The following is a 27,757-nucleotide window of genomic DNA, read 5'->3' as shown; positions in this document are numbered from 1 at the left end:
TAAAAGGATATTTTGCCAAAAAAACTATCCAATAGTTTTTGTCATGCCCTAGCCTATCTACCATGAAAATATGAGCGAAATCGAATTTTCGACCGTTGCCGCGAAATTAAGAATTTGTCTGATTTTTACAGGCAGGCACTCTTAAAAGGAATATAAACATGATATTTTTTATTAGTAATCGGTGGGCTGCCCACCATGGTGGAAAAAAAGCGAAACTTGAAACTTGATCAATTATTTGGATATCAAAACTAGAATCTGTATGTCATGTATACAGTTGAAATGTATACAAAAGCGTGTCAGGAGAAAAGAGAGTAAGATGGAATCACGGACTAACTAGACGACTACTTCGTTGGAAATACGACTGTTAAAAGTTCTTTTTAACTAGCTTGTAAGAGTAAGGGGGAGGGAGTGGGGGAAAGGAATTGAACAAAAAAAGAGAACGATATCACAGGAGAAAACATTACTAACCATTTCAGACATGCGACATTTATTATTATTATTATTATTATTATTATTATTCTTTTATTTTTTGATAAATCTGACCATACACTGCCTAAAGCTAATGGAGTTCGTGGCAGCTTTTTTAGGACTGAGGAAATTTGGGAAACACCCTTTTCCAGTAAACGTAAGTAATGTTATTTTGTCATTATCTTGGGCCTGCTTTTCGACCTTGAACAGGATTTTCTCTCAAACGTTTCTCGCATTTCTTTTAGGAACCTAATTAACCGCACATTGTTTAAAGAAATGAAAGTTTAAAAAATAACCAAACAATTACTTGTAATACACATCACAAAATAGATTGAAAACAGTCTGTTCTATCAGCTAACTAAAAAAGAACTTTCATCTTCAATGACCCTATTTATTTCAAATACTAGCTAGCTTCGAAGTGCCGTTTTAACGGTGAAATACTAAAATACTTATCATCATATCCTCTCAATATTAAAGTTTAATTTTCTGTATGTTTTGGGATGGCTGTAGGTGAAAATAATCAGCTCAAATAGCGCGATCTAGCATCTAACGGAAGTGTTGTCTATCTAAGGACTCAACGCCACACAGAACGTAATGCCAGACATTAACACAGTCCAATCTCATCTCTAGGCTTTTATTGTCAACCATTGCCAATCTACACTATCTAGGATATTAGTTGCAGATCCAAAAGTGCTCCAGAGTTTTCTGTTGGGCCTTTTTTTTTTTTTTTTTTTTGGGTGGAGGGGAGTCGTTCAAGTTTCGATTGATCTTGCTCAAAAAGAAAGGGGCACCATGCAGGGCGGGGGCCCACAATGAACATAGACCCTTGCCTTTCTCTGATAATCGGATGTACGTGTGATCTTTGTATTCTCGGTATTGGACTGGAGCAAGTTTGGAAAAGAGACTCATGCGGGGGAATATCAATAAAAAGAGATTAATGTTATTTGCATTTGGCCTGTTTAGATCTGCCACTATCTTGACGATGAGAGGACTCTACGGATGAGGCTTAGATCAGGGGTAATGTCATATGAGAGGTTAAAAACTAATCGTTCATTTCCAAGCTTTTGGTTTGAACTTGACGTTCCTCTTAAGTCGTAGCCTGACGTTGGTTACCCTGTGTAATCCTTGAGGGTGGAGTCCATCACTGTGGAAGAAAACTGAAGTCAGTATATGACTAGTGATAAATCTCAATATTTTCAGGTACCATTATAATTTCTCCTGAAAACGAGAAACTTAAACATCATAAAAGCTAGGCAACCCCAGCGAATTAGTACTCGGAAAAAAGGTACCTTTTAATCGTCAAAAAAATATCCCTAGCTAGATTCAATTTTACGCGATTTTACGCCATTACCTTGCCCGTGATAGTAGAGTGGTTGAAGGTAGTTCTCTACCTCGGATGAAGGAAGTTTCTTGTAGGAGCATCTGAACGGAAACTCTAGGAAAGAACGCTTACTTCCCATATCAGACTCGGCCACAACTTTGTTATGGAATGAAACAGACTCGTCGTAAGTTCTAAAACCAATACAAGATGAAAAAAAAAGTTTTTAGTTTTGAGACACAAACACCGGGTTTTATAAATGATGTCTAATAATATGGAAAGGACTCTACTTCTTTGCATTCGAGCACTATTTCACCTCCGTATTGTACCACATCTGTCCAGCGATGTTGTTAATCTGATGTCATTTTCGTCCGTCTGTACCACTCCACAACGCGGGTCATCAAGGCGGAGTAGACCGGGATCCACAAAAGGAGGCAAACTTTTCCGCGCAACGTGAACTTGCATTTCCGTAGGTAAACAAATGATGATAAAACCATGTTTGAATTCTGAAGATGGAACAAAAGGGTCGTGAAGGTGATATTTGTGTTATGCAGCTCTTATGAAAGTTGTCCCGTTATACCAAATAGTTTGTGCACGTCTATATTTCATCGTCAATCTGCTTGTGGAACTAGTGCTATGAAACTGTGCATGGGCAAATAGACCTTTTGACGGTTCCTGACGTCCTCTTGCTTGTTGGGGGGTGGGGCAAACATAGAAAAAATTGCAGTTTTATGTACTGGAGAAGTTAAAAGTTCGATGCAAAAAAAGTTAAGAGTGATTGAATTTCTGAGTATTTTATTAGTTACAAGGAAAAGATAACCGGTAGAAGGGTTTTAGGTCAAACTTGAAGACCATAGATCAGCTATGAGGCGAGGAATTGCACTTTTAATTTGTTCATACAGATGTAAGTTTTAATGACAGACCAATGTATGGAGAAGTGAAAACTTTAATCGTGACTTTTTTAGTGAGGCCATTTCCCTCAAATGCGATCAGTAGATTTTTTCTTTAGTATCAGTAGCTTTTAATTCACAAATACTTCAGAACTCGAACTTCCGTAAGTTGTCAGATAGTAGATTCTCCATTTCCCCCTAACATTTACTGTAATTTTCGCCGTGTTTGCCCCTCCTCCAGATATGATGACGTCAGAAATCGTGAAAAGGTCTATTTGCGAACGACAATTTTTTTCGTTGTGACATTTAAATTACAGTGCGAGAATTGATCAAAGACGTTTTCCTTTCACTTTTTTTCGATAAAAAGAGTGATGCTAACCTGATAACAAATAAAAAATATATATCAACAAATCAAAACAAATTTCTCGTTATCATAATATAATTAAATAGTGTTAGCAACATTAAATACTTGAGGTTTTTGTTTTTCATGCCCTCCTGCGGCGAACCATATTTATCGATTACTTCTTTTTGCGCTTTAGTAACTACTGCGAACATAATCCTTTAATCTTAATCTTATGAGACGGCGGACGAAGTTTGGGAAGATGTTTTTTTTTTTTTTTGCTCTCTTGAAAGGGACAACATATCAGTTTACATAAGTTACCACAAGCTAATTGCAGTTAATTTGATATGTGCTTATCAGTGGACCCAGGCTGTGAGGTTGATTGCTTCCTTAGGTAGCCCTGTTTGTCGGAAGAAGTAGATAAGACCAATAAAGGAACCGCAGACCTTATTAGATCGTTCTCATTGTGTATTTTATATTCGAATACCGTTTTTGAGAACACAGTGCCACAACTTTGAGGGCTTGTACAATCGTCAATTTTACCGTAAACATCTTAACTTTGGAATCACGTATTTCAAACGGTATATATCATAAATATCGGAAAACAATTTTACTTCATAGGCACTAATATTATTCACAGCAAGAAACGCGAGGATAACAGCCGCACCACACCGGGATTGTGGGAGATTCTAATCGATTTTAAGATTACTTGTTAGCCTGCAAATTTGACGTTGGTTTTGCTCCCCGCGCGTACCTTGTTTGTGTACTTTTCAATTGAGGTTGCGGACGTCCATACGGAACTTGTCCTAAGAAATTAAAGCCTATTGTTTTAATTTCATTTTTTATATTCGCTATTTATTTCCCCCCCCCCCCCCTTTTTTTCTGTATTTCCAGAATGCATTACGGCTGCCATGAAAACCAAAGTGACAAACGCGCCGCAACATTATGCCTTATTTTATTTTATTATTAATTTTTTTTGTTTGATTGCGGACTTCGTTGACGTATCGCACCTGTTGCGAAGGCCACGTGTCTGGCTATATCTATATTTATCTTGACCACAAATTGAGTGGGAGATAGAACTATAAAAGGAGAAAAGAAGAGTGTTGTTCTTCAGCTGCTCGCCAAAGGAGTTGGTCGTTTGCTCTTGAACCTTGACAATTGACCTCAGCCATGTTTAAATTGTGTTTTTTCCTAGCTGTTCTTTTCGTACCAATTCTGTTGTCATACCATGCCACAGCCCTCGTCGAGAGCCGAGACAAATCTGCAGACATCTCCTTTGGGGGTACTGTATAATATCGCTTTCTTGCTTTGATAAAAACGTTCACAGTTGTGCAATGTATTGTCCATGGATATGTCTTTTGTTAGTTGTTTCAGTTTGATACCGACCATTTTAGTTAACCAATTCAGCTCCCGTTTTACGTCTTACTTCCAAGAGGCTGTTCTGTTCTGTTACTTCAGCAGAGTTTTACTGAAATCCTAAACATTCACTCCTTTCTCGTTTCTCTATTCGTTTCTGCGTTTTGCCTGCTTGTGTTTGAAATGCGTAATGGTACTTCTGCGTACCTCTGCAACAGTATATAGGTGATATTGTTATTGGAGGATTGTCCCTAAGACTAACCACTGCGCATACTTTGTGTGTCCATAGATTGTATGGATCTCAAACCCCGGTTGTGCAAGCTTATACGATCCCGCTGTTTAAAACCAAGATACATTGCTTTCCTTTACACGAACTGCAGGAAGACTTGCACCTTTTGTTAAAAACGTTAATTGTCAGGTCAGTAAAAACCGAATTTCTTTTGACTCTCACAAATACTGAGTTAGATGGCTTACTTGTGATGAGAGAAGGTGAGAAGTTCTTTTTTCAGATTGATACATAAATAATTAAATATATGTCCGGATATATGAAACATCTGGCCCTGGTCAAGGACTTTTTTTTCCAAAGAAGGCGTCATAAAAATTGAAAGGAATGTCAGTATTTTTTTTTTTTTTTTCATCGCTCGTAAGGTGATTTTTAGGATCTTAGGAGTCTTGAAATCAAAATGTGTAGTTAGGTCATTTGGTACAAGGGAACACATTTTCCGCATTGACACGGTTTTCGTAAATTCAGTTATGTATAAATAGAAATAAGAAAATAACCTGGGGAATAGATCAATTGAATCTGAGGCATGCCTTTAAAAACTGCAGAATTTGAGCACCGATAAAGTTCATTTTATAACTGGTGACTGTTCTTTGTTCGTCTTATTCAGGCTTCACCGATCCCGATATGCAATTTGGATAAACCCAACCCTGAAGTATTGGAGGACAAACAAGAAGGGGCTGTTCACTGAAATTCCAGAAAACAAATATCGTGTATTAAAACTTTAAACAAATTTGTGGTCGTTTGTGTTCAATTTTTGAAAATGAAAAACACGATTGAAAGCTGCCTTCTTCTGTCAACCTTTTTATTTTCAACCTGGCGAATGAATATATTGGGATTTCATTTCAAACAAAAATAGTAGTTCCGAGTGTAGAATGTGAAAAGGGTTAAAGAACAATACATTACAGGCACTGACAATGCTTATAAGGCTCTTAAACCTAATGAACTTACTTGTGGGGGTAGGTTGAGGAGGCTGCGTTGTAGTTGGCTTTGCCGTCGTTGGCTTTGCCGTCGTCAATGCTGTTCGAGGCAATACAATGAAGTCAAATAATAAAATTTCGGCAGTGGTGAAAAATCTTAAGTTGTCCAGTATTGTAAGTGAATTCAGGGCCGTAGCTAGTAACAGGCAAACCGAGGTACTTGCTTGAGTTATATATTTATTTTTTCGTTTTTGTTGTTTATAGTCATCATAAACACTATCCAATATCTTGGAGGAGAAATTAACCAGGGACGTAGCCTTAGTCATAATTCTTTCATGGGTATTGCCTCTGTCAATTTTTTTTCTCTGGCTATGGCCCTGGTTATATTTAGCTATTTGATATACATGTATAGATACTTCTCACTGACTTAGACTTTATGTGACTTCGAAAGAGTTGTTAACCATTCTAGTGCAAAGTAATCTAGCGTTGAATATCATTTTGCAATGTTTCAAAGGATATTTGCATAAAAGTCATTAGACAAATGCAGTCACCTACCGTTTACACCAACACCACAGTAACGAAGTTTGCACTTTGGAGCTCTTTGTAATTTGTAGACATAAAAATTGCCACAATTTCTGACTAAGATTGTACTGCGCCAGCTGCAGCATTTGTTGCGCCAAGTGAAACACACCGTTCTTGACACCACTCCTTCAGAGACGTCGGGATGTACTCCACGAAGCCATCCAGGGGCATGGGTACCACAGTGATAGGAAGAAACACAGGTTTCTGGCATCCGGTTTCCCGCCAATCCCATGAATCTGTACCAGGCTTTAGCCAGGCGTCGATCACATTTAGGTTTGGCGCCCTGAATGTTTTTATACTCGTAGCTTTGCGAACGATCGCTACCGCGTAGTACTCTGTATCTGGTACATTCTTTGCACAGGTGAAGATAAACGAAAAATTGAATATTTAGAACGGATTTGAATTATCACTATATACGCTTAACTAACGTAATTATTGCCAGGTTCACAATATACAAAAATGAAGAGCTTGTGGACCCTATTTCTCAAATGACGGATTTTCTCTGTAAAGCTTCTATACTACTGTCGACCCAGCAATTAGAAGGGTGTTAAAAAATAGGGAGCAATTAATTTCAGGGGATCCCTGCAAGCAAGAAAGCCCTGCAGATTTTCTACTTAGAAGCGCAGAATTAGTAACTAAAAGTCCTCATATTCCATTGAAGAGTTATATCTGTAAATGTAAGTCACATTCTGACAATGGGTAGCAAAAAGGCGACAAGTCGACCCAGGCTAGATTTATAGAATTAGGAAATACCTCAACGAACACAGAGAATAAGCCACTAATAACATAATTCACTCAACCCCTTCATAACAGCATCTCCATATCTCATGTGTATCTTGTTTCAATGTAATAGTTAATTATTATTATTATTATCATTATTATTATTATTATTATTATTATTATTATTATTATTCGTTTGTAAGTTAGTATTTCCCTGACATATATATTGTCCTAAGAATTTTTATAAGCCACTAATAAACATTATTATTATTATTATTATTATATACCAATTTGTATGGAATATGTTAATTAATGTTATGATGATGATAGTAGTATTTTTTTTTTTTTTAAAAATTGTTATTATTATTATTATTATTATTATTATTATTATTATTATTATTATGGGTGATTTTCTCTCGCAGCATCCGAGTCCAAACCATGGACTTTGGGAGGCAAAGAGGGTTTCTACTTGGTGGAGAGGGCCCGCCTGAGAAGGTGGGCGGTAGAAAGGAGAGTTATTATTATTATTATTATTATTATTATTATTATTATTATCATTATTATTATTAAATTACATTACTATTCATGTATTAAGCATGGTATGGACGGGATTTTTTTATAATCGGCTTCTTACGCTCAGCTATCTTTTCCAAAAAACTAATATTACGTCAAATGGGCAGGTTATATCAGCACTAAAGACAACCTACTCACATTTCAGTTTATAATGATGACCCAACTTTCAAGTAGATGAAAAAGTAGAATGCGTGTTGAACAATACCTACCGGGAGAGGGTGTAGGGGTGGGACGAGCAGTGGGTTTTGAGGAATGTGGTGTAGTTGTCGATGGCTCTGAAATTAAAACAAGACGCTGTTATTAGCAAAACCGAATATTTATCATACATAGAGGCTATATTACAGGACCGTGCGGTGATTAAAATTTTATATTCGACTGCTGATGGTATCAACAAATTCAACTTCAATGACGTTCAAAAAAATAGCGATGTCCGTACAATGACATCAGCATCCTCGCATGTGAAAGATAAAAATAGTATCTTCTCTGTGCACGTCGAAGAAACCAAAGATCGAGGTATTTCCCCATAATGAACTTTCTATAATACTCTTCAATACACTTTACTACCATTTACTCCATAAAATTCACTTTTTTAAAAGCCATACTTAACGCGATCTGCCAAAATCTGTTGCTAGCTATGCCATTTTGTTATACGGTTTTTCCTACCTTGCTTTTTGTTTCCACAATAGCGAAGGTTACAGTAGGGTGTATGGTTTAACTGGTAAACAAAGAACCCTCCACAGTTCCGAACTTTGATAGTTGCCGACCAATAACAGCAGTCAGATCCCCAATGAAAACAAACATTGGTTTCAACAATTCCGTCGGCTACTGAAGGATGGGTTGTATTTAACCAGCCCGGCGCATGCGTGCCACAGCTTAATTTATCGACACAGTAGTCAGGCATCTTATCACCAGCTCCTCCACTGAATCTGTACCAGCTTTCTGAGAGTTTTTCGTCGCACAATGCAAGGCGGTTACTGCTTGGATATCCTTGAGCTCGGTTAGATTCGTTCAGGAACTTGTAGTTTAAACATTCTGAGGGAAATTCGGCAATAAAACTTAAACCTTTTTCTCAGGTAATACTTATGGAATAGACAGTGTACGACCGGTTAAAGACATATGAAAAAGGTAAGATAGCGGTTGCAACTAATTACATCCAGAAAGACATGCATTGATACCATAGACAAGGACGTTAGTTCAAAGGTAAGCCTGCTCTTTGACGACTTTCTTGATTTTTTACAGTTTATTGTTCGTAATCCACATAAATCTTTCTGATTCAACTCTGTTTGGCTTCTTGGTCCCCCCAAAAAGCTACCGTCTTGGTTTATTTTATTCATATTATAGATTATTTTAAGGTTTCATTTGATAAATGCATCAAACAGAGACAATCAACAAGGAGACGAGTGAACTGAAACTACGACTACAGCGCAGTGGTAATCAGCAATCACAACAGCAAGAAACATTTTCCAAGCCAGCTTGAATAGACACAATGACTGAAAGCTGTTCAAACGTCAAGACAGAGGAAAAAAAAAAAAGAAAGAAAACAGCACAGAACGATACCTGAAGGATTTGAAGGACTTGTCGGTAAAGTTTGACTTGACTCCGAACTTGAAGGTGAAGCTGGGTTTGTGGTGGGAGCTAACGAAACAAAATGAGAGAAAAGTATCACGCACAGTTTTGCAAAAATCGAAGGCTGTGTTCCTTCATGAGATGATCAAATATATTTCTCAATACACATGCTTAAGGGGCGCATCAATACTGTTTGTTCAGCCGCGGAAACCCTAATCGGTCACTTTCCCTTCAGAATAATATTGGCGACAAAACACCTCCCTAGATCATTTCTTGAAACCTGTGTTAATCGACTTTACATACACCTCCTGGATACAGTATATAATGAAAAGATGCTACTGCATGTGAAATAGTGCAATCTATAAAGAGACTTCTGTAATTATACATTCTACCGAGTCTACCAGATCTGAAAATATTACTGACAGCAAAGAATTCACCTAAACTTCTTACTCACCTTGCGCTCCGTTCCCGCAGTAACGCAGTCTACACTTTGGAGGCTTGTTCAGTTTATACACGTAAAACCCGCTGCAGTTACGAACTGTGATGTTCATCGACCAGTAACAGCATCTTTTGCCCCAATGAAAACACACTTTGGCGCGCACAGCACCCTGGGCTACTGTTGGATGACTTGTTGAAAGCCAGCCTGGTGCATGTGCGCCGCAGTAAAATTCAGCCACGCAAGAAGTAGGCATTTGATCACCTGCGTCACCTCTAAACCTGTACCAACCTTGCTGCAGAGAGTCGTCGCATTCAGCTGGCTGTGCACTATTAGCTTTGAAGTTCATCGATCTATCGGCGGAGTCAAGATAGGAATAACTGACACACTCTACAAGTCAAAGAAAGGAGATCTATTGATAAAGAATTCAGCACTAACCAGCTGGTCGGTTGGGAAAGGTCTTTGACCGGTAGTTCAAGTCGATCAAGATGGAGACCAGTAAAGGATTGCCGAAACTCCCTCTTAGATTGCAAATGTATCGTACCTCAAGTTTTCAACTGCATTTCGGATTTGCACTGTACGTACACAGTTCTGCGTAAAACTGTGTCATATTAGCCAGTAATTTAACTCTTAGCCAGCCTGGTGATCATAAAGCACCATCCGTCAAAAATATATACACGTAGGGGCCAAACCACTCCCCAAATGTTTCCTCAGTTCTTGGGTATTTCCCATTATTTCGCATTACTTAAAAAGTATTGACTCTTTCTACACCAAACTTGGCAGATGAGCAGGAGACCTATTGCCAATTATATTTACGTGAAAAATGTCAGTAAATGTGAAACTTGTGACGTCACAGTGATGACGTCATGTTTTTTGCCACTTTTGAAGTTTTTAATATGCATATTTTTTTTTTCAAGGGGAGTTGAAACCTAAAAAAAATGTTGTCCATATCGCAAAAATTAAATGAAATACGGCATTTTTAATCATGAAAAATAACTCTGCAAAATATGGGGCCCCCCCTTGACAAAAATCCCCAAATTGGAGCCGTAATTTTGTTCCAGCAAATGCAGCTATGTTGCACACGTGATGTGCCAAATGACTAAAGCAAAAATAAAGAAGAAAATCGGAATAAAAAATTATCCCTCTAGTGTTATTGCGTTAAAATTAGTTTTTGTTACGTCATAACCTGTGAAGTCATTCGTTTTTTTATTGTTAATACCATCTTAACAAAGCCGAAAATCAAATTTCTAAAACCATGCGATTTTTTACAACATCAAGCTTTCTACTTTTCTAGATTGTTGGCCTTCCTAGAAAAAAACTGAAAAAAATAAACCAGAGAGACTGACTTAAGAAGGACAGTATGGTTAAGAAAATTCCGGGGGGACAGCAAAAAAATATTTAATTTACCATATCTCGAAAAATAATCATCATAGCAAAAAATGGTTTCCGGCATTTTACTCCTCAAGTCAAGGCCTTTCCAATGACATAATCTTTACATCAGACTTTACAAAAAATTATAGCACGTTTTGGTGACGTCATCACGTAAAATAAACTGGAGAACAAAGAAAGCTCATCTGCCAAACTTGGTTCAGAAATATATAAACCAAGCAAATATAGCCTTCATGAAACATTAGGGGAGTGGTTTGGCCCCTACGTGATAACACTCTATCCATGCCTAAAATGGATTATCCCTGGAGTTTATACATTGTCCGCATCATCAGTGAGTACATTATAGCTATATTACTGATGACTCAGATAACTGCCTACGTACCTGGTGCAGTTGGAGGTCTTGGTGGAGGTCTTGAGCTCGGAGCTAAAAGATCAAAATAGTGCTTTTCAACTCAACCTAACATCCATGCAGTGCTCTTAAAATGTCGTCAACAGCATGGACAAAAATAATTTCCATTTCGTAGCAAATTTACCTGGAATTGTAGACCTATCAGTGGTAGCTGATGCCACGGCTATTGTTGGTTCTGTAACAATGAGAGTTGAAACCACAGTTAAATCAAATCAGTTAAGCCTCAATGATCGACAGAAGAAGAAGGTTTGTAAGGATCAAATAGCTATTTGCAGCAGGACTTCAAACATAACCGATAGACTTTGCCACTGATACCCTTAATACACTTTTCTGACTGCCTCGCCCTATTTCGGTAGCTTCGATGTGCTGGTTACGTAGTCTAAGCAAAATAGATTAAATGCGTAGTTTCGATGGTTAAGGCTAATCGGATTTCAAGCCTATAATTTACCTTTCGTCGTTCTAGTGGTCGGTACAGGTGTTGTAGTTTCTAGGAACAAATTAAGTAAGAATGCTCGTGTTAGTGAATTTCTTTTTATAAAGACAATGAAGACATCCGCTTATAGCAAAGTGCGTCACGTACATTGCTTCGACTGTGCTACGTACGGCTGAAAGGAGCGAGAGCTTATATTATCATCCGTCCTGTTTATTTAGTAGTTGGTACCAGTGTTTTGTGACGTTTTTCTACTAAGAGATAACAAAATAGATTATCTATATTTACTACCATTGTCTAGGTATGAGATTATCTTGAGGTTGGATATAAATACAAGGTCATATTTTACCTCCTGTCGTTTTAGCAGTTGGTACTGGTGTTGTAGTTTCTGATAATCAAAACCAAAAGAAGTAAAATAATAACATCGGCAACCTCCCCGTTTATTTCTACATTCAGGAAGACATACTAAACGTCCCTCGACTTTATGTTGCAATGCACCCATGATTTATCAAAATGTTGTCAACAGTGTCAAAAAGACAATAATAATTTCCTCTTCATAGTGAATTTACCTGGAGTTGTAGACCTTTCAGTGGTAGTTGATGCCATGGTTGTCGTTGGTTCTGTAATAATGGGGGTTCAAAGCAGACTTAAATCAGTTAAGCTTCCGTGCTCGACAGAAGAACAATAGTTTGTAAGGCTACGATGTACTGGTTATGTAGTCTAGGCAAAATAGATTAAGAGCATAGTTTGGATACCTAAGGCTAAAAGAATTACAAGCCTATAATGTACCTTTCGTCGTTCCAGTGGTAGGTGCAGGTGTCGTGGTTTCTGGTAACAGGTAAGAATGGTTGTGTTAGTTAATTTTTTTTTTTTGGCGAAAACATATGAAGACTTCCGTCGTTCAGCAAAGGGGGTTATGTACATTGTTTCGATTGTGTAAAAGCTTAAAGGATATTGTGTATATTACTACCATTGTCTAGATGCAAGATTATGTTGAGGTTGGAAATAAGTCCAATATAAGCAGGAGCCATAATCGGTGACGGAGACCGTAAGCCCGCGCCATTTCAAGTATTGGGGTTGTCCCCATGATATGGGACAATAATTCTATTTTTAGAACAAATTGCGCCATCACCTGCGGCACACGCGCGTACATGCTGCGAGGATTTTTGCGGATGTCGCGCGGGGGAAATGGCGTCCGAAATTCCCGAAATTTTTCATGTTTTTGGCCCACAACTCAACGTGTTTACGTCTGTTGGAATTTTGCTTAAGAATTTTCATCGTAAGCTGTTCCAGTTTGAGTGAAGTAAGACTGTCGAATTTAGGTATGTTCCGCTGTAAGCCTATATATATCGCTGACCAAGTTGTGTTCCGACGGATGCTTCTTTTACATGAGCTGTACATTACTCCACTTTAAATTTCACATATGTTGAAGATTAACAGCTTTTCCATTACACAGCAAAAAACTAGCTGGATATATTTAGATGTAGCAGAGCTTCAGGACTTCATAGCTTCCTAGCTCCTCTTGCCACACGCTTGCGAGGAATTTGTCAGTCTATCGCGACCGAAAAGTAAAACAAAATAATTGCTAGTTTGAGTTTCGCTTGAATTGTAAGCAACGCTTGATGTTTCATCAAGGCCCAATAACTTTACGTCCGTAGATACTACTCAGTTTTATTCGTGTAAAAATCCAGTAAATTCTCTGTTGTCGATGAATGAGAGCGCCCGCCGATGCGTGTTTTGTACAGTCAGTGAACATGACAAATTGCACCGAAGTTTCGCCGCACTTTCGTGTGAAAGCGTACATCGAACTCAAACAATAGCTCTATAGTTTTTCAATATGTTTAAGATTGATAAATGTTTGAGAACATATTAAAAGCTAAGCTGAAAATATGAGAATAAAGCAGAAATAATCAGCAAAGTTACGATGACGCTTTCTTTAATCAACTTGGAATAACGATTTCGATTTTGTTGATCGAGTTATCAAAACTCCTTGTCTATTTTCATTTTCGCAGAGTAAAACTTCACTATGCTTATGTTGAAGAAACACACATGATGTTAGAGCCTTTTTTGCGTTCGTGAAATTTGCTGCAGCATCTCAGCACAAAAGATAACGAAAGAAATCTTTGTCAAGATTTGTTGACAATTGAAAACACCGACTCGGACTTGAAAGTGCACGAGCTGCACTATGCAAATGAGCTAATTGTACGCGTCAGACTTTCCTTTCAAAAACTTTTCCAAACTTACCAAACAAGCAGAAACAATAAGAAACCATCAAAACAGGCTTTGGTTATGATTAACCATTGTCTGAGAAACTCACAAATTAACTCGATACCAGAGTAGAGAGTTTTGTTGCTGTGTTCTTAATTCTTGCTGTATTCATACTTGTAGGCTTACAACTAGCGTGAGCAGATCTTATTATTCATTCCCAGCGCGAGATTGAAGTCTTGTTTTCGACCCTGAAAAACCCACCTTTTCCTTTAGTTCAGAGCATAAAACTACATATAAGCGCCCTGGTTCGTATTCCCTGCCTTATTCCTTGCCATCGCTGTGAAAAATATGCAAGAGAATCTCTCAACTCTCACCATTTGATCACGCAACGTGACAACATCCACGCGAGAGCCACTGACATGTGCGTGAATCCGCGCGGACATATGACGTCAGGATGACGCAATTTGTTCTAAAAATAGAAAAATTGTCCCATATCATAGGTGCGCCCGAATCCCGAGACTTACGGTCTCCGTCCCCGATTATGGCTCCTGATATAAGTCAGTGGTGTACCGAGTGGTAACAAATTGATAACAAGAAACTATTTCTCAGAAAGAAATAGTGTTTCGTTTCCGGAGAGGTATTCAAAGTCTGAGAAAGACCGGGGTTTTGATAACTTGTGCATGAGAAGTCTTAGGGTATATGTGCTAATGCGCCGCTTTGCACCGCACTGATCTGCTCAGTTGCCAGAGCCTGAAGTTTTTCGTCCACGTAAGGCTTATTACTGAACCTATTGTAAAAGAGAAAGGGCTAATTAATTTAAGTTGTCTACACATGTATCAGTTATTACAGTCAACGCGCTTCGAAATGTATTTACTTGTGATACTTCACTTTGACTCTGCCCTAGGGGAGGGGGTGCTCCCTTATATCGGCTATATAAGTATGTCCAGCGTCGGAGGGAGATATCTTTTTAAGACATTTCAGTCAAAAGTAGAGTATCGATTTCGGTCAATTTGGTCTCAAACTGGGTATGGTTTTTGTACTTTAGTCTTGAATTAGGTATGTTTTGTAGAAGAAGGTACCTTTTTTATCATTATCGATAAGAACAGCAACTAATGCCATTCACAATACCCTTAACATCATTCTGAACTAGAGAACTACGGTAGGTCTGAAACAGGATCTTAATTTAAGGGTCAGGCCATAAATAGGTTAGAAACATCGCAGACTTTGGTCTTGAATAGGGTAAGTGCCTTGGGAAGCGGCACCCCGCCAAATTTTTCAGAAATTCAAAGTAATGTGTGTGAGGTTAAATAAAGCTAAGAGGCAAAAGCACTTGACGCATAATTTTTCCATTTCTGTGCCGGGCAGTCCTTGATTCGAATGGATGCGGCACTCAACGTTTCGTTGTTAGTGACGCAGTATATTTTTCTTTTCAAAAAGGACGCCTCATGTGTGACGACAGTTTTGCAATTATTCCACCACTTTTGCTTGAATATTATGAAGGCATGTGCTGGGGCGATGTAAAGTTGAAGGAAACAGCTGACGGCAAGGAATATTTGGAATTTAATGAAAGACAAACCAAAACAAGAACCGGTTCTGACTACCGCAATATCAGGGCAATGTCGCCTAAAATGTTTGCCACTGATGGATCAGAAAAAGATTCTATAGTGGTCTACAAGCTCTACGCCCAGAAGAGACCTGAGAAAATGAATGAAGACGATTCTCCCTTTTATTTAGCTGTCAACAACAACTTGAAGGCAGCGTCGCTTCAGACGAAAGAGTGGTTCAAGGTTGGTCCTGTTGGCATAAACAAACTTAACGGCCTCATGAAAACTATGGCTCAAAAAGCAGGAATAAACAACGAACGTCTCCGAAATCACAGTGGTAGAAAAACTATATGATACAAACACTCAGCGAAAATGATATTCCATCGACTCATATCGCTCAGTTGTCAGGATATAAAAATCTAAAAAGTAACGAAAACTACAGCAAGGTCTCGACAAAACAGCAGATGAAAATGTCTCAAGTTCTTAGCAGTGTTGTAGCTGGTTCTGCAACCAAGACGTCCTCGTACGAAAAAGCCAATCCAGCGATTTCTCCATCTACTTCTGAATCACAGCAATCTATGGCTTTGTTCAGCGGGGCTGTCATTCAAGGGCGCAATTTTTCAATCAACATAAACACAATTAATCAGTCACCAAAGCTCACACTACAGGAATCTAGCCCACCAGAAGCCTTGCCACGATGGAAGAGACTGAGGCCTTTGGAGGACAGTGACGATGAGTAAAAACATTGCTATGATATGAATATGTCGTTGTATATCACTAACTTTAAAATTTCCTCTTTCCTTTGCTGAAATTTTGAAAAGAAAATGTTGAAGTTTTTACGCTTTCGAGTGAACAAAACTTATTTCATTGTCTAAAAATTTTGAAAAGATGTTGAATTTTTAAAGAGCGTATGAGTAAATAAAACTCATTTCATTGTCTTATCGCTGTTAATTTTGTCATTATTGTTTGAAAAAAATCTCAGTACTTATAAACAAATAACGTCATGGTTGGTTTGCTTGGTATTATCGGTATTATCTTACACAAGAAAACTGCGAACTGGACTTGATAGTGATAGTGAAAAAGATATATAGATTACTTCATGGTTGGTTTGCTTGTACGATTTTTATTCACTTGTTGTGAATAAAAATCGTACGCACTCACCAACCATGAAGTAATCTATATATCTTTTTCACTATCACTATCACTATCAAGTCCAGTTCGCAGTTTTCTTGTGTAAGATAATACCGAGAAACGAGAGTTTCACTGAATTGTTGCGAATGACACATTTTGTTGCGATGCACCGAGCTTTGGCTGAAATTTTGCCGCCATGTTAACATTAACAATTACGAACTTTACTCTGATTGGATATTACAAATCACTATGTAAATAGTTCACCCCTGAACTGAAAACAATACCGTTTCGTTTCTGAGGAAACGAAACAAAAACGATATGATATCCTCACGTGTGAAGATATCATTTTTGATAACATTTTTCTTTTGTCCCTTTAACTACACTTAAATTTGTAGGTGTATGATCGAAACATCTTCGGATCTTCTTCGGTCGTCATCGGCAATCTTCGGTAATCTTCGGTAATCTTCGGATAAATGTTCGGAAAATGTTCGGAAACGTTCGTTTGCCTTCGGAACAATTTTAGAAATCTTCGGAAAGTGATCGGAAGTCTTCGGACAATCGTCAAAAACGCCGTCATCAGTATGTCTATATAATAAAAAGAACATTACATGTTAGCTCGAAGATATGAATTTTATGCTCTCGTGCCAAGAACAACATCTCACTCGTTCACTGCGCTCACTCGTGAGATATAGTTCTTGCCACTCCAACATAAAATTCATATCTTCTCGCCACCGTGTAATATCTTCTATAGCGTATATTTTACCTTTTACCGTTTTAGTAGTTGGTGCAGGTGTGGTTTCTGTTAACCAAGAAGAAAAGAAATAAAATCATAATAGCTTCAGCAAGCTCCCCATTTATTTCTGCGTGCAGAAAGACATACTTACGATTTCTCGCCTTTATGATGAAATGCAACCATGATCTATCCTCTTAAACTAATTGTCTTTTCTCATGATCTGTGGTGCTGATTACATTTTTTTGTAATAGCTCTCTGGTCAGGTCGCTACTGCATATTACTCGTAGTGCCACTACAAATAATATTGCTTTAGGTTTCAAGTGTTATATCTTTGCAGAAGTGTGGTACTTAATACAAAATGTGTTTAATCAGCTTTTTGTCATACACTTAAACAATACTTACTAGCATTTTTTTTCCAAATTCTTAAAGATGAAAATGTTCCATCCCCGAGAAAACAACAGGTGTCATGTAACACCTCTACAGGGTACCTCCCTATAACAGCCACCTCTCTACAACGGCCACTTTACCTTGTCCGTTAGGTAGCCGTTGTTGAGAGGTTCGACCGTACAGAAATCATTTGGAAGAATCAGAATGCGACCTAAGTTGCCCTCTCACCTGGCTCAGTTGTTGTAACAGAACTTGTAACAGGCGGAGTTGTTGGCACTGAAATATAGCATGCAAATGCGGATGAGATCATTACAGTTAGCAGCGATTCTTTGATCGTGGGTGATGTGAAATAACAACTGCAAAACCTTGTTGATACCATACCTTGCCCATTTCCACAGTAGCCAAGGTTGCACGTTACTGTTGGAGAAAGGTAATACACATAGAAGGCACCACAGTTGCGCACTAGAACTGAATTCCGCCAAGAACAACAGCTTCTCCAGTGAAAACATACATCACGTCTAACCGCCCCTTCGTGCACTGCAGGATGAGGTCCGCTAAACCATCCTGGAGCATGAGTCCCACAGTGTCTCACCGGGACACATGTGGTCGGCATCATATTCCCAGCAGGCCCCGCGAACCTGTACCAGCCTCGTGGTAATTTATCATCACACAGTGACCCCGGCTTGTCGTTGTTCGCAGATCGATTGATTGCCGTAAATGTCGCGTAACTTTGACACTCTGTAAGTGCCAACAAAAATAGGCGAGGTAATTAACCATGAATATGTAAGGTAAATAACTCTGCTAAATAGCGGTACGGTACCAGGAGCCCAGTTCATATAAATGTCTTATATGTATTTACTGACTCATCTAATCAACCTGCGGGTTATTATAACCTGTTATTATTAGCCAGTAACTCTTAGCCTGCCTGGTGATCATAAAGCACCATCCGTCAAAAACATAACACTCTCTCCATACCTAAAATGGATTATCCCTGGAGTTTACACATTGTCCGCATCTTCGGTGACTACATTATAGCTATATTAATGATGAGATAAATGCCTTACGTACCTGGTGCAGTTGGAGGTGTTGGTGGAGGTCTTGAGCTCGGAGCTAAAAGATCAAAATAGTGCTTTTCAACTCAGCCTAACATCTACGCAGTGCTCTTAAAATGTCAACAGCATGGAAAAAAATAATTTCCATTTCGTAGCGAATTTACCTGGAGTTGTAGACCTTTCAGTAGTAGCTGATGCCACGGTTGTTGTTGGTCCTGTAACAATGAGAGTTGAAACCACAGTTAAATCAAATCAGTTTAGCCTCAATGATCGACAGAAGAAGAAGGTTTGTAAGGATCAAATAGCTATTTGCAGCAGGACTTCGAACATAACCGATAGATTTTGTCACTGATACCCTTACTACACTGTTTTGACTGCCTCGCCCTATTTCGGTAGCTTCGATGTGCTGGTTACGTAGTCTAAGCAAAATAGATTAAATGCTTAGTTTCGATGGTTAAGGCTAAACGGATTTCAAGCCTATAATTTACCTTTCGTCGTTCTAGTGGTCGGTACAGGTGTTGTAGTTTCTAGGAACAAATTAAGTAAGAATGCTCGTGTTAGTGAATTTCTTTTTATAAAGACAATGAAGACATCCGCTTATAGCAAAGTGCGTCACGTACATTACGGCTGAAAGGAGCGAGAGCTTATATTATCATCCGTCCTGTTTATTTAGTAGTTGGTACCAGTGTTTTGTGACGTTTTTCTACTAAGAGATAACAAAATAGATTATCTATATTTACTACCATTGTCTAGGTATGAGATTATCTTGAGGTTGGATATAAATACAAGGTCATATTTTACCTCCTGTCGTTTTAGTAGTTGGTACTGGTGTTGTAGTTTCTGATAATCAAAAAGAAAAGAAGCAAATTAAAATAATAACATCGGCAAGCTCTCCGTTTATTTCTGCATGCAGAAAGACATACTAAACGATCCTTCGACTTTATGTTATGATTTATCAAAATGTTGTCAACAGTGTCAAAAAAACAACAATAATTTCCTCTTCATAGTGAATTTACCTGGAGTTGTAGACCTTTCAGTGGTAGTTGATGCCAGGGTTGTCGTTGGTTCTGTAACAATGGGAGTTCAAAGCAGACTTAAATCAGTTAAGCTTCCGTGATCGACAGAAGAACAAGAGGTTGTAAGGCTCCGATGTACTGGTTACGTAGTCTAGGCAAAATAGATTAAGTGCATAGTTTGGATGCCTAAGGCTGAACGAATTACAAGCCTATAATTTACCTTTCGTCGTTCCAGTGGTAGGTGCAGGTGTCGTGGTTTCTGGAAACAAGTAAGAATGGCTGTGTTAGTTAATTTTTTTTTTGGTGAAGACATATGAAGACTGACTTCCGTCGTTCAGCAAAGGGGGTTATGTACATTGTTTCGATTGTGTTAAGACTGAACAGATATTATGTATATTACTACCATGGTCTAGATGCAAGATTATGTTGAGGTTGGAAAAGAATACAGTAAAAGTCAGTGGTATACCGAGTGGTAACAAATTGATAAAAACGATATGATATCCTCACGTGTGAAGATATCATTTTTGATAACATTTTTCTTTTGTCCCTTTAACTACACTTAAATTTGTTGGTATATGATCGAAACATCTTCGGATTTTCTTCGGTCGTCATCGGCAATCTTCGGTAATCTTCGGTAATCTTCGGGAAATGTTTGGAAAAGTTCGTCTGCCCTCGGAACAATTTTAGAAATCTTCGGAAAGTGATCGGAAGTCTTCGGACAATCGTCAAAAACGCCGTCATCAGTATGTCTATATAATAAAAAGAACATTACACGTTAGCTCGAAGATATGAATTTTATGTTCTCGTGCCAAGAACAATATCTCACTCGTTCACTGCGCTCACTCGTGAGATATAGTTCTTGACACTCGAACATAAAAATTCATATCTTCTCGCCACCGTGTAGTATCCTCTATAGCTTATATTTTACCTTTTACCGTTTTAGTAGTTGGTGCGCGTGTTGTGGTCTCTGTTAACCAAGAAGAAGAGAAATAAAATCATAATAGCGTTAGCAGGCTCCCCATTTATTTCTGCGTGCAGAAAGACATACTTACGATTTCTCGCCTTTATGTTGGAATGCAACCATGATCTATCCTCTTAAACTCACTGTCTTTTGTCATGATCTGTGGTGTTGATTACATTTTTTTGTCATGGCTCTCTGGTCAGGTCGCTACTGCATATTACTCGTAGTGCCACTACAAATAATATTGCTTTAGGTTTCAAGTGCTATATCTTTGCAGAAGTGTGGTACTTTATACAAAATATGTTTAATCAGCTTTTTGTCATACACTTAAACAATACTTACTAGCATTTTTTTTCCAAATTCTTAAAGATGAAAATGTTCCATCCCCGAGAAAAACGACAGGTGTCATGTAACACCTCTACAGGGTACCTCCCTATAACAGCCACCTCTCTGCAACGGCCACTTTCCCTTGTCCCTTAGGTAGCCGTTGTTGAGAGGTTCGACCGTACAGAAATCATTTGGAAGAATCAGAATGCGACCTAAGTTGCCCTCTCACCTGGCTCAGTTGTTGTAACAGAACTTGTAACAGGCGGAGTTGTTGGCACTGAAATATAGCATGCAAATGCGGATGAGATCATTACAGTTAGCAGCGATTCTTTGATCGTGGGTGATGTGAAATAACAACTGCAAAACCTTGTTGATACCATACCTTGCCCATTTCCACAGTAGCCAAGGTTGCACGTTACTGTTGGAGAAAGGTAATACACATAGAAGGCACCACAGTTGCGCACTAGAACTGAATTCCGCCAAGAACAACAGCTTCTCCAGTGAAAACATACATCACGTCTAACCGCCCCTTCGTGCACTGCAGGATGAGGTCCGCTAAACCATCCTGGAGCATGAGTCCCACAGTGTCTCACCGGGACACATGTGGTCGGCATCATATTCCCAGCAGGCCCCGCGAACCTGTACCAGCCTCGTGGTAATTTATCATCACACAGTGACCCCGGCTTGTCGTTGTTTGCAGATCGATTGATTGCCGTAAATGTGACGTAACTTTGACACTCTGTAAGTGCCAACAAAAATAGGCGAGGTAATTAGCCATGAATATGTAAGGTAAATAACTCTCCTAAATAGCGGTACGGTACCAGGAGCCCAGTTCATATAAATGTCTTATATGTATTTACTGACTCATCTAATCAACCTGCGGGTTATTATAACATGCAGTTGGTCTGCCCTTAACGTATCAAGGCTTCATCGGCCACTTGCTACACCAACACACCGACGTTTGGGAGGTCATGGGTTTCGAATCCAGTCAAAATTTTGAATATTATTTTGCGTATGTTTTTGTTCAGGTTAGAACGGAATGGCTTAAGTTGCTTGTACACTGCAAGGATGATTCAATTCATTTCAGCAGTAAAAGACACCAGACACATTCAGATGTATTTGCGAATTTACCTGGTGGTATAGTTGGTGGCTCTGTACTCGGGAGTGATGTTGTAGGTTCTGAAAATTGACATATAACTGAAAATGATTAAGAAGTTATGAAGAAACCAATCCTCTCGTTCAGAAATGTATAAAAACAATAAAAGGAAAGAAAGAAGAAACTGATCCAGCGAAAGTAATGCTGTACGCCGTTTGGGTTAATTTTCTATGCGTGAGACTGAAGATAGACATTTAATTTAGGAAGCAAAGAAGTAAGAGTGAATAATTGTCCCCACACATTGAGACACTGAAGACACTTTTTTATCATGTGACCACGATTGCAAGTAAGTTCAAAAAGACGAGACGGTCGTTATCATGAAACAAAAATCGCTTGGAAATGTAAAAAATAGTGGAAGTTCATATTTGGGTGTAACCCTACTATTATGCATTTTGTGAATTATCTCATTACCAGGCGGAGAAGTTGTGGCTGCTATAGTGGACACAGTTACTTGAGGGCCTGAAAAAATAGAATTTTAAAATAATAATGAATGGAAACAGACAAGCAAACAAACACACACACAAAAGACGAACAAAAATGCAACAACGTAAGTACAAATATTGGAAATAATTCAAAATCAGCAGTCTAATAAATAGGGATAGAAATTAGTCTCAAAAGAATAGTTTACACATTGCCTCGACTTTTATGCACCAATATAGAGATATTTGTGCTAGACTGCAACTGAAACAAGTCTTTTTCATTTGCCATTAGCCACACTTACATAATCGGTAGGAGTTTGACAAAATGCTGAGAGGTAATTTAATTGCCTCAGTTATTTTTTTTTAAATCCTCTTTTGTTGTCGTTGTGTTGTTATTTTTATTTTTATTTTTTTCCTTTGAGTAATTAAGTAATTAAATAAACACTGTTAGTAAAGAGATAAACACCTTGAACACCTAGCAAGAGAATTTGAACATGGACATTTATATTGCCTCAGCCATGGTTTTTTCTGGTTACGGCCCTGGGAAACGAACACTATTTTATAATGTTGCACTCCTGGGTCTGATTAACTACGTTAAAAACCTACTGTGGGGTATGATCTTAAACACCAGGTTCTCTCCTCTGCCTCCCAAGTCACCGAAACAACCGGCTGAATCTCCATCGCTGTTGTAAGTTTCTGCAGCATCTTTACCACTTCTACAATGTCCAAATGACTGAAGACCAAACACTGTATAACCTTTCTCACTCGCGAGTCTAGCGCATTTTCTAGTGACTTTGCTCGGATCATACCAGTCCACCTCACCAGTTAAATCCGCTAACAGTTCCGGCAGTGGTCTGGGATCGACTTCGTTGTCTTTGAAGCATCCAACTTCTTCGTAAGAAATTTGCTGTTGATCTAAATTTAATGGTAATAGAAAATTCTGTCTGATAATTACGTTTGTGAAGGTGAAGCAGAAGCATGAACTGGCCTGTGGTACTAGCCGCAATTTAGAGTCTTTAGTTAAAAAAACTTCATAGTTTATATTTTTAAGTTTAAGCAATGCAAGTAGCCCTCATAAATTTTTTAAAAAAATGTTTACGTTTCGACTATTGCATAGGATAATTGGCAAAGCCATTGCAATCGTGTGCACTGAGTTCTCTCCAAGTGCATTATGTGGCAAAAATGCGTAAAGATCAATACTTCTGTAGCAACACAAATATCACTCATATTCTACCGAAACTTCCGGTTCCGGTTGCTTTTGCTCATGTTAGGTTACCTTGCATGTGTTTCACATTGATGGCCTCATTTAAACCATCTCAACCCCGAGGATATATGGTAGTAATAAAAAAATACCTTGTTGAGCGTCTTCCACTGAAGCATCCAGCGATGCCAACATTCTCTGCACCTCAGGCATTGTACCTAAAACAATGAGAAATGAACAACAACGTACTTAATTTAACGGGGGCACATACACAGAGCACCTAGTGACTGACAATCCTGTGGCACTCAATAAGACTAAAACACGGGGACTGTCTCATAACCCTTTCGAACAATGTAAAGGGCTGCTTAAAGTGGCTGGCACTTTGCAGTAGTTACTGCGGTACTGTACTATACTATCACTCTTTATCAAGTGGCTTTAGAGTGTGATTATCACACAAATGCCTAATCATTGGTGAACAAGTTGTAGCTACATGTAACTTCATTGATGACATAATTGCTCACCATAGTAACAGCACAACCTGCTAAAATCCTCTTCATGTTAGCTTCATGTGCTTATGAATAAAAAACGGCTCGATGAACCACACTTTTTACTGTGTATTAACATGCTAAGAACCACCTTTTAATACGTGTCTTGTTCCTCAAACTTAAAAACAACAACGATATGCATAATTCATATGGATGCTGCTTTGGCTGAGCTCTGTTTGCTGGGTAATCAACACTCCCAAGTGTGATATATTGGCCACAAGGTGTGGCCGTTTATTTTGATAGCAGGCTTAGAAGGAATTACAAACATACCAAGTATTAGCCCAGCAAAGGTGAGGGAGAAACCACCAGCTAATGTAGAAAATAGAGAAAATGGAGTGTGGAGGGAGAGAAAATTCCCTTCACTTACTGAGTATGCTGCACAAGAGAGATGGTGGACCACATTTAACGATATCTATATCCCGGATGACAGAAACTGCCCCAACCAAGTACTGGGTTTAGTTAGGTCACAAGCTACATAAAATCATTTATTTTGGTAAAATAAATTCCCTTTTTGCAAAGTTTAAAACAAATCTGCCGAGAGGATTCAGAGTCACCTTAAATTTCCAAAAATTAACCTATTATTTAGAGTCATCAGAAAATGACATCGCGCATTTCTCTATGGATAATACATGTATCTCACCATATTTCTCAGTATCATCACGGTCTTCACTAGTTGTCGTCAGTTCCTCATTATTTTCTATCCTTTCCAGCTCGTCTACAAGAAGACGTGCAATAAAAGTTATATTCAACGGCTTTGAGGACCAGGGTGAATGGCTAAATAATACAAATTAAACAGAACGCATGTAAATTGTCGGAGAGTTTCATTTTCCTCACTGCCCATGGCCAACTCGTGTTCCAAATCTTTCTTTTCAACTTAAAAAAAATATATAGTTCTTTTACACAAGGCTTTATACCTTTCGCAGACGTATGGCAATGGGATTACAATTACTTAGTTCCCAAATTTTAAACCGTGGCCTTTATTACAGATAACTTCAAAGAGACTAATAAAGTGGGCTTAGAATATATATTTCCTGTCATTGTGGAAGCTGACTTCCATCTTCCTACTATCCTCCCCTTACGCCGAAGAAGGTGCACTTAATGTAATGGTAACATTGTTTTGCATGCACTCTTTTGGTCATCATGCTGAAATATGTTGCAAGATGTTAGATGTTGCTAGTGCAGCATTGTTGCAATATGCTATGTCCGTAACGTTTAGTTGGGCTTTGGAAAGGCACCTTCTTGATTGTTAAAGTCCTCCAATGATTCCAAAAGTGTGCTGATGTCGCTAGTTGTCGCTATCGGAAAAATACAGAAGCACAAACGTGTCACTTAGTTGTTCTGTACGGGTCCGCAAATGATCCCAGGACCGCAAATGATCCCGGACCGCAAATGATCCCCAAATTGGACCGCAAATGATCCCGGACCGGAAATGATCCCCATATTGGACCGCAAATGATCCCGGTCAAAAAATAAGGAATGGCATGGATTTATATCAGAGGAAGGTGAGAACATGTACAAAAATAATGAACTAAAAAACATATGTTATCATTTTACAAAAAAATATTCCACAGTTGCTGTTTTGTTCTTCGAAGGGTACAGATCGTTTTCGCTGTCACGCAATAAAAAAAAAAATAATAAATCGAAAACCAGCCAATGGAAAAAGCTAAGAGATTGTAATGTACGTTATAGAAGATAACTAAATAAGGCACTTCTCCAAGTTTTAAGCCTGTGCGTTTTCCTAAACTTCAGATATTCGTCGTAAATGTTTCCCAGAAATTTACACTGCCCAGTAAGAAAACGCCATGTTGGTGTACATCTGTGGTACACCAATATGGCGGCCGGAATATAGTTTAAAATCTGGAACTTATTTTGGCTTTCTAGGCGACTGATTATCAGTACTAAACAAACAAGCAATAACATAAGCCCTTTTTCTAATGCTCTAACTTCTAAAAAGGCTCAAAATCATGAGATAAGTATATTCAACAAACTCGATCGTAGCCTTGTGTCACGCAGCCTCCATAACCCTGAAATTCAAAATGCTCTGGTTTCCAAACGAAACACGCTAATTGTAAACAGATATAGGTATACCGCCTCTTATGCCTGATGAGTATAAAAACACGTCACGTGAAGACGATCTATTGAATTAGAAGTCTTAGAAAAATACATACTTGTAAACATTCTCGAAATCCCGGTGGCGATAGTATCAAACATCTATCAAACAGCTAATTGTCAAAACGAAGAGCAAGCCTTGGCCTTGCGTGGTCATGAAGCTGAAGTTCATAATTATAGCTTGGAATTTTGGCTTCTTAGAATACTCAAGTAGTCATTTCCGAGGAATTAAAGCCAAAATACGACCAAGGAAAAATTAAAAAACAAATTTGTTCAAATTTCCAGTGCTACCTGGGGACCACTAGGTGTTTTACAGAGTAATGAAGCGTTGTAGCCGGCGTTGTAGGCTTGTAGGTCTACTCAGGTGCAGCGTCTTCATTAATAGTTGCTTCATGGTTAGATTTTAGTTTAAAACTTTAGACGAGTGGCGCTAATGGCTGATAAAATGCAAGCCAAGTCGTGTTTTGATGATTGAGCGGTGATATTCATAACGTCGTAGTTAGCGACAAAATTTAGTCGAAAGTATGAAAAAAAAGCAAGTTGTAAGCCATTATAATTATAAGATGGCTTTAATGAAAACATCGGTATTCACGTACGCCAATTCCCTATTTACACCATCCCACCATCCATGCCATTTCTTATTTTTTGATCGGGATCGTTTGCGGTCCAATATGGGGATCATTTCCGGTCCGGGATCATTTGCGGTCCAATTTGGGGATCATTTGCGGTCCGGGATCATTTGCGGTCCTGGGATCATTTGCGGACCCCCCCCCCCCCCCCCCCGTACAGTTCCTCTATTCATGATTGATGTTCATAAACAAAAAATGTATTTATCCGACAACGGACTTATGATAGGAAGCTGATAGCAGTAGATTGAGTGAATGGATATTTGGGTGACTTAATGTTTTGTATTTCTTTGCGAATAAAAAGAGACAAAAACAAAAACAAATGTGTTACATCAATACTTTTAAAACTTTGGTTTCTAGTGTTTCGAGTTTGACCAAAATCGTACAATTCATTTGAAACTCCAAAGTTCTCATTCTTTTCATTCATTAAATTTTCAAAGGGAAAGTCTCACTTACTAACTACTTAGTTTAATAGTTTTCCAAATATTTTTTCCCAGACCGTTAGGGGATTCAAAAACTGTTACAATTTTTGCATAGTATCTGTGGCTGTTGGCGATATGATTGTAACCTGATGTTTTATAGTCATCGTCTAACATTCGTTGATCCACAATAGGAAAATGTATTAACAGTACGCATTATTTTGTTCGTAAACAAGTGCTGGTAAC

At 38.4% G+C, this 27,757-nt stretch overlaps 1 protein-coding gene across 4 annotated transcripts; it reads right to left on the bottom strand.

Annotated features, from left to right (window-relative positions):
* Positions 1 to 261: 261 nt before the first annotated feature.
* Positions 262 to 26,870, bottom strand: LOC145496162 (uncharacterized). 4 transcript variants are annotated; one of them, XM_081475810.1, is made up of 32 exons: positions 24,998 to 26,870; positions 23,965 to 24,030; positions 23,218 to 23,526; positions 22,604 to 22,651; positions 22,168 to 22,215; positions 21,419 to 21,775; positions 21,266 to 21,313; positions 20,677 to 20,715; positions 19,969 to 20,007; positions 19,749 to 19,799; positions 19,534 to 19,572; positions 19,221 to 19,259; positions 18,897 to 18,947; positions 18,749 to 18,790; positions 18,062 to 18,418; positions 17,909 to 17,956; positions 17,324 to 17,359; positions 12,467 to 12,505; positions 12,247 to 12,297; positions 12,027 to 12,065; positions 11,696 to 11,734; positions 11,372 to 11,422; positions 11,221 to 11,262; positions 9,468 to 9,839; positions 9,005 to 9,082; positions 8,111 to 8,479; positions 7,657 to 7,722; positions 6,128 to 6,505; positions 5,604 to 5,672; positions 2,103 to 2,292; positions 1,820 to 1,980; positions 265 to 1,612 (listed from the first exon to the last, which is right to left on the bottom strand). In XM_081475810.1, exons 2-32 carry the CDS (start codon positions 24,023 to 24,025, stop codon positions 1,578 to 1,580), a joined length of 3,591 nt encoding a protein of 1,196 aa, XP_081331936.1. In that variant the 5' UTR covers positions 24,026 to 24,030; positions 24,998 to 26,870; the 3' UTR covers positions 265 to 1,577. The 4 variants fall into 4 exon arrangements, with proteins under 4 accessions (XP_081331961.1, XP_081331936.1, XP_081331944.1 ...); XM_081475818.1 differs by lacking the exon at positions 12,027 to 12,065 and having other exon boundaries at positions 24,998 to 25,068; XM_081475825.1 differs by lacking the exon at positions 21,266 to 21,313 and having other exon boundaries at positions 24,998 to 25,068.
* Between the last annotated feature and the right edge of the window lie 887 nt (positions 26,871 to 27,757).

The sequence above is a fragment of the Orbicella franksi genome, chromosome 1 (genome assembly GCF_964199315.1).
Source record: "Orbicella franksi chromosome 1, jaOrbFran1.1, whole genome shotgun sequence".
Taxonomy (NCBI): domain Eukaryota; kingdom Metazoa; phylum Cnidaria; class Anthozoa; order Scleractinia; family Merulinidae; genus Orbicella; species Orbicella franksi.
The sequence above is the reverse complement of the archived record's forward strand: the minus strand, read 5'-3'. Positions and strand labels throughout refer to the sequence as shown.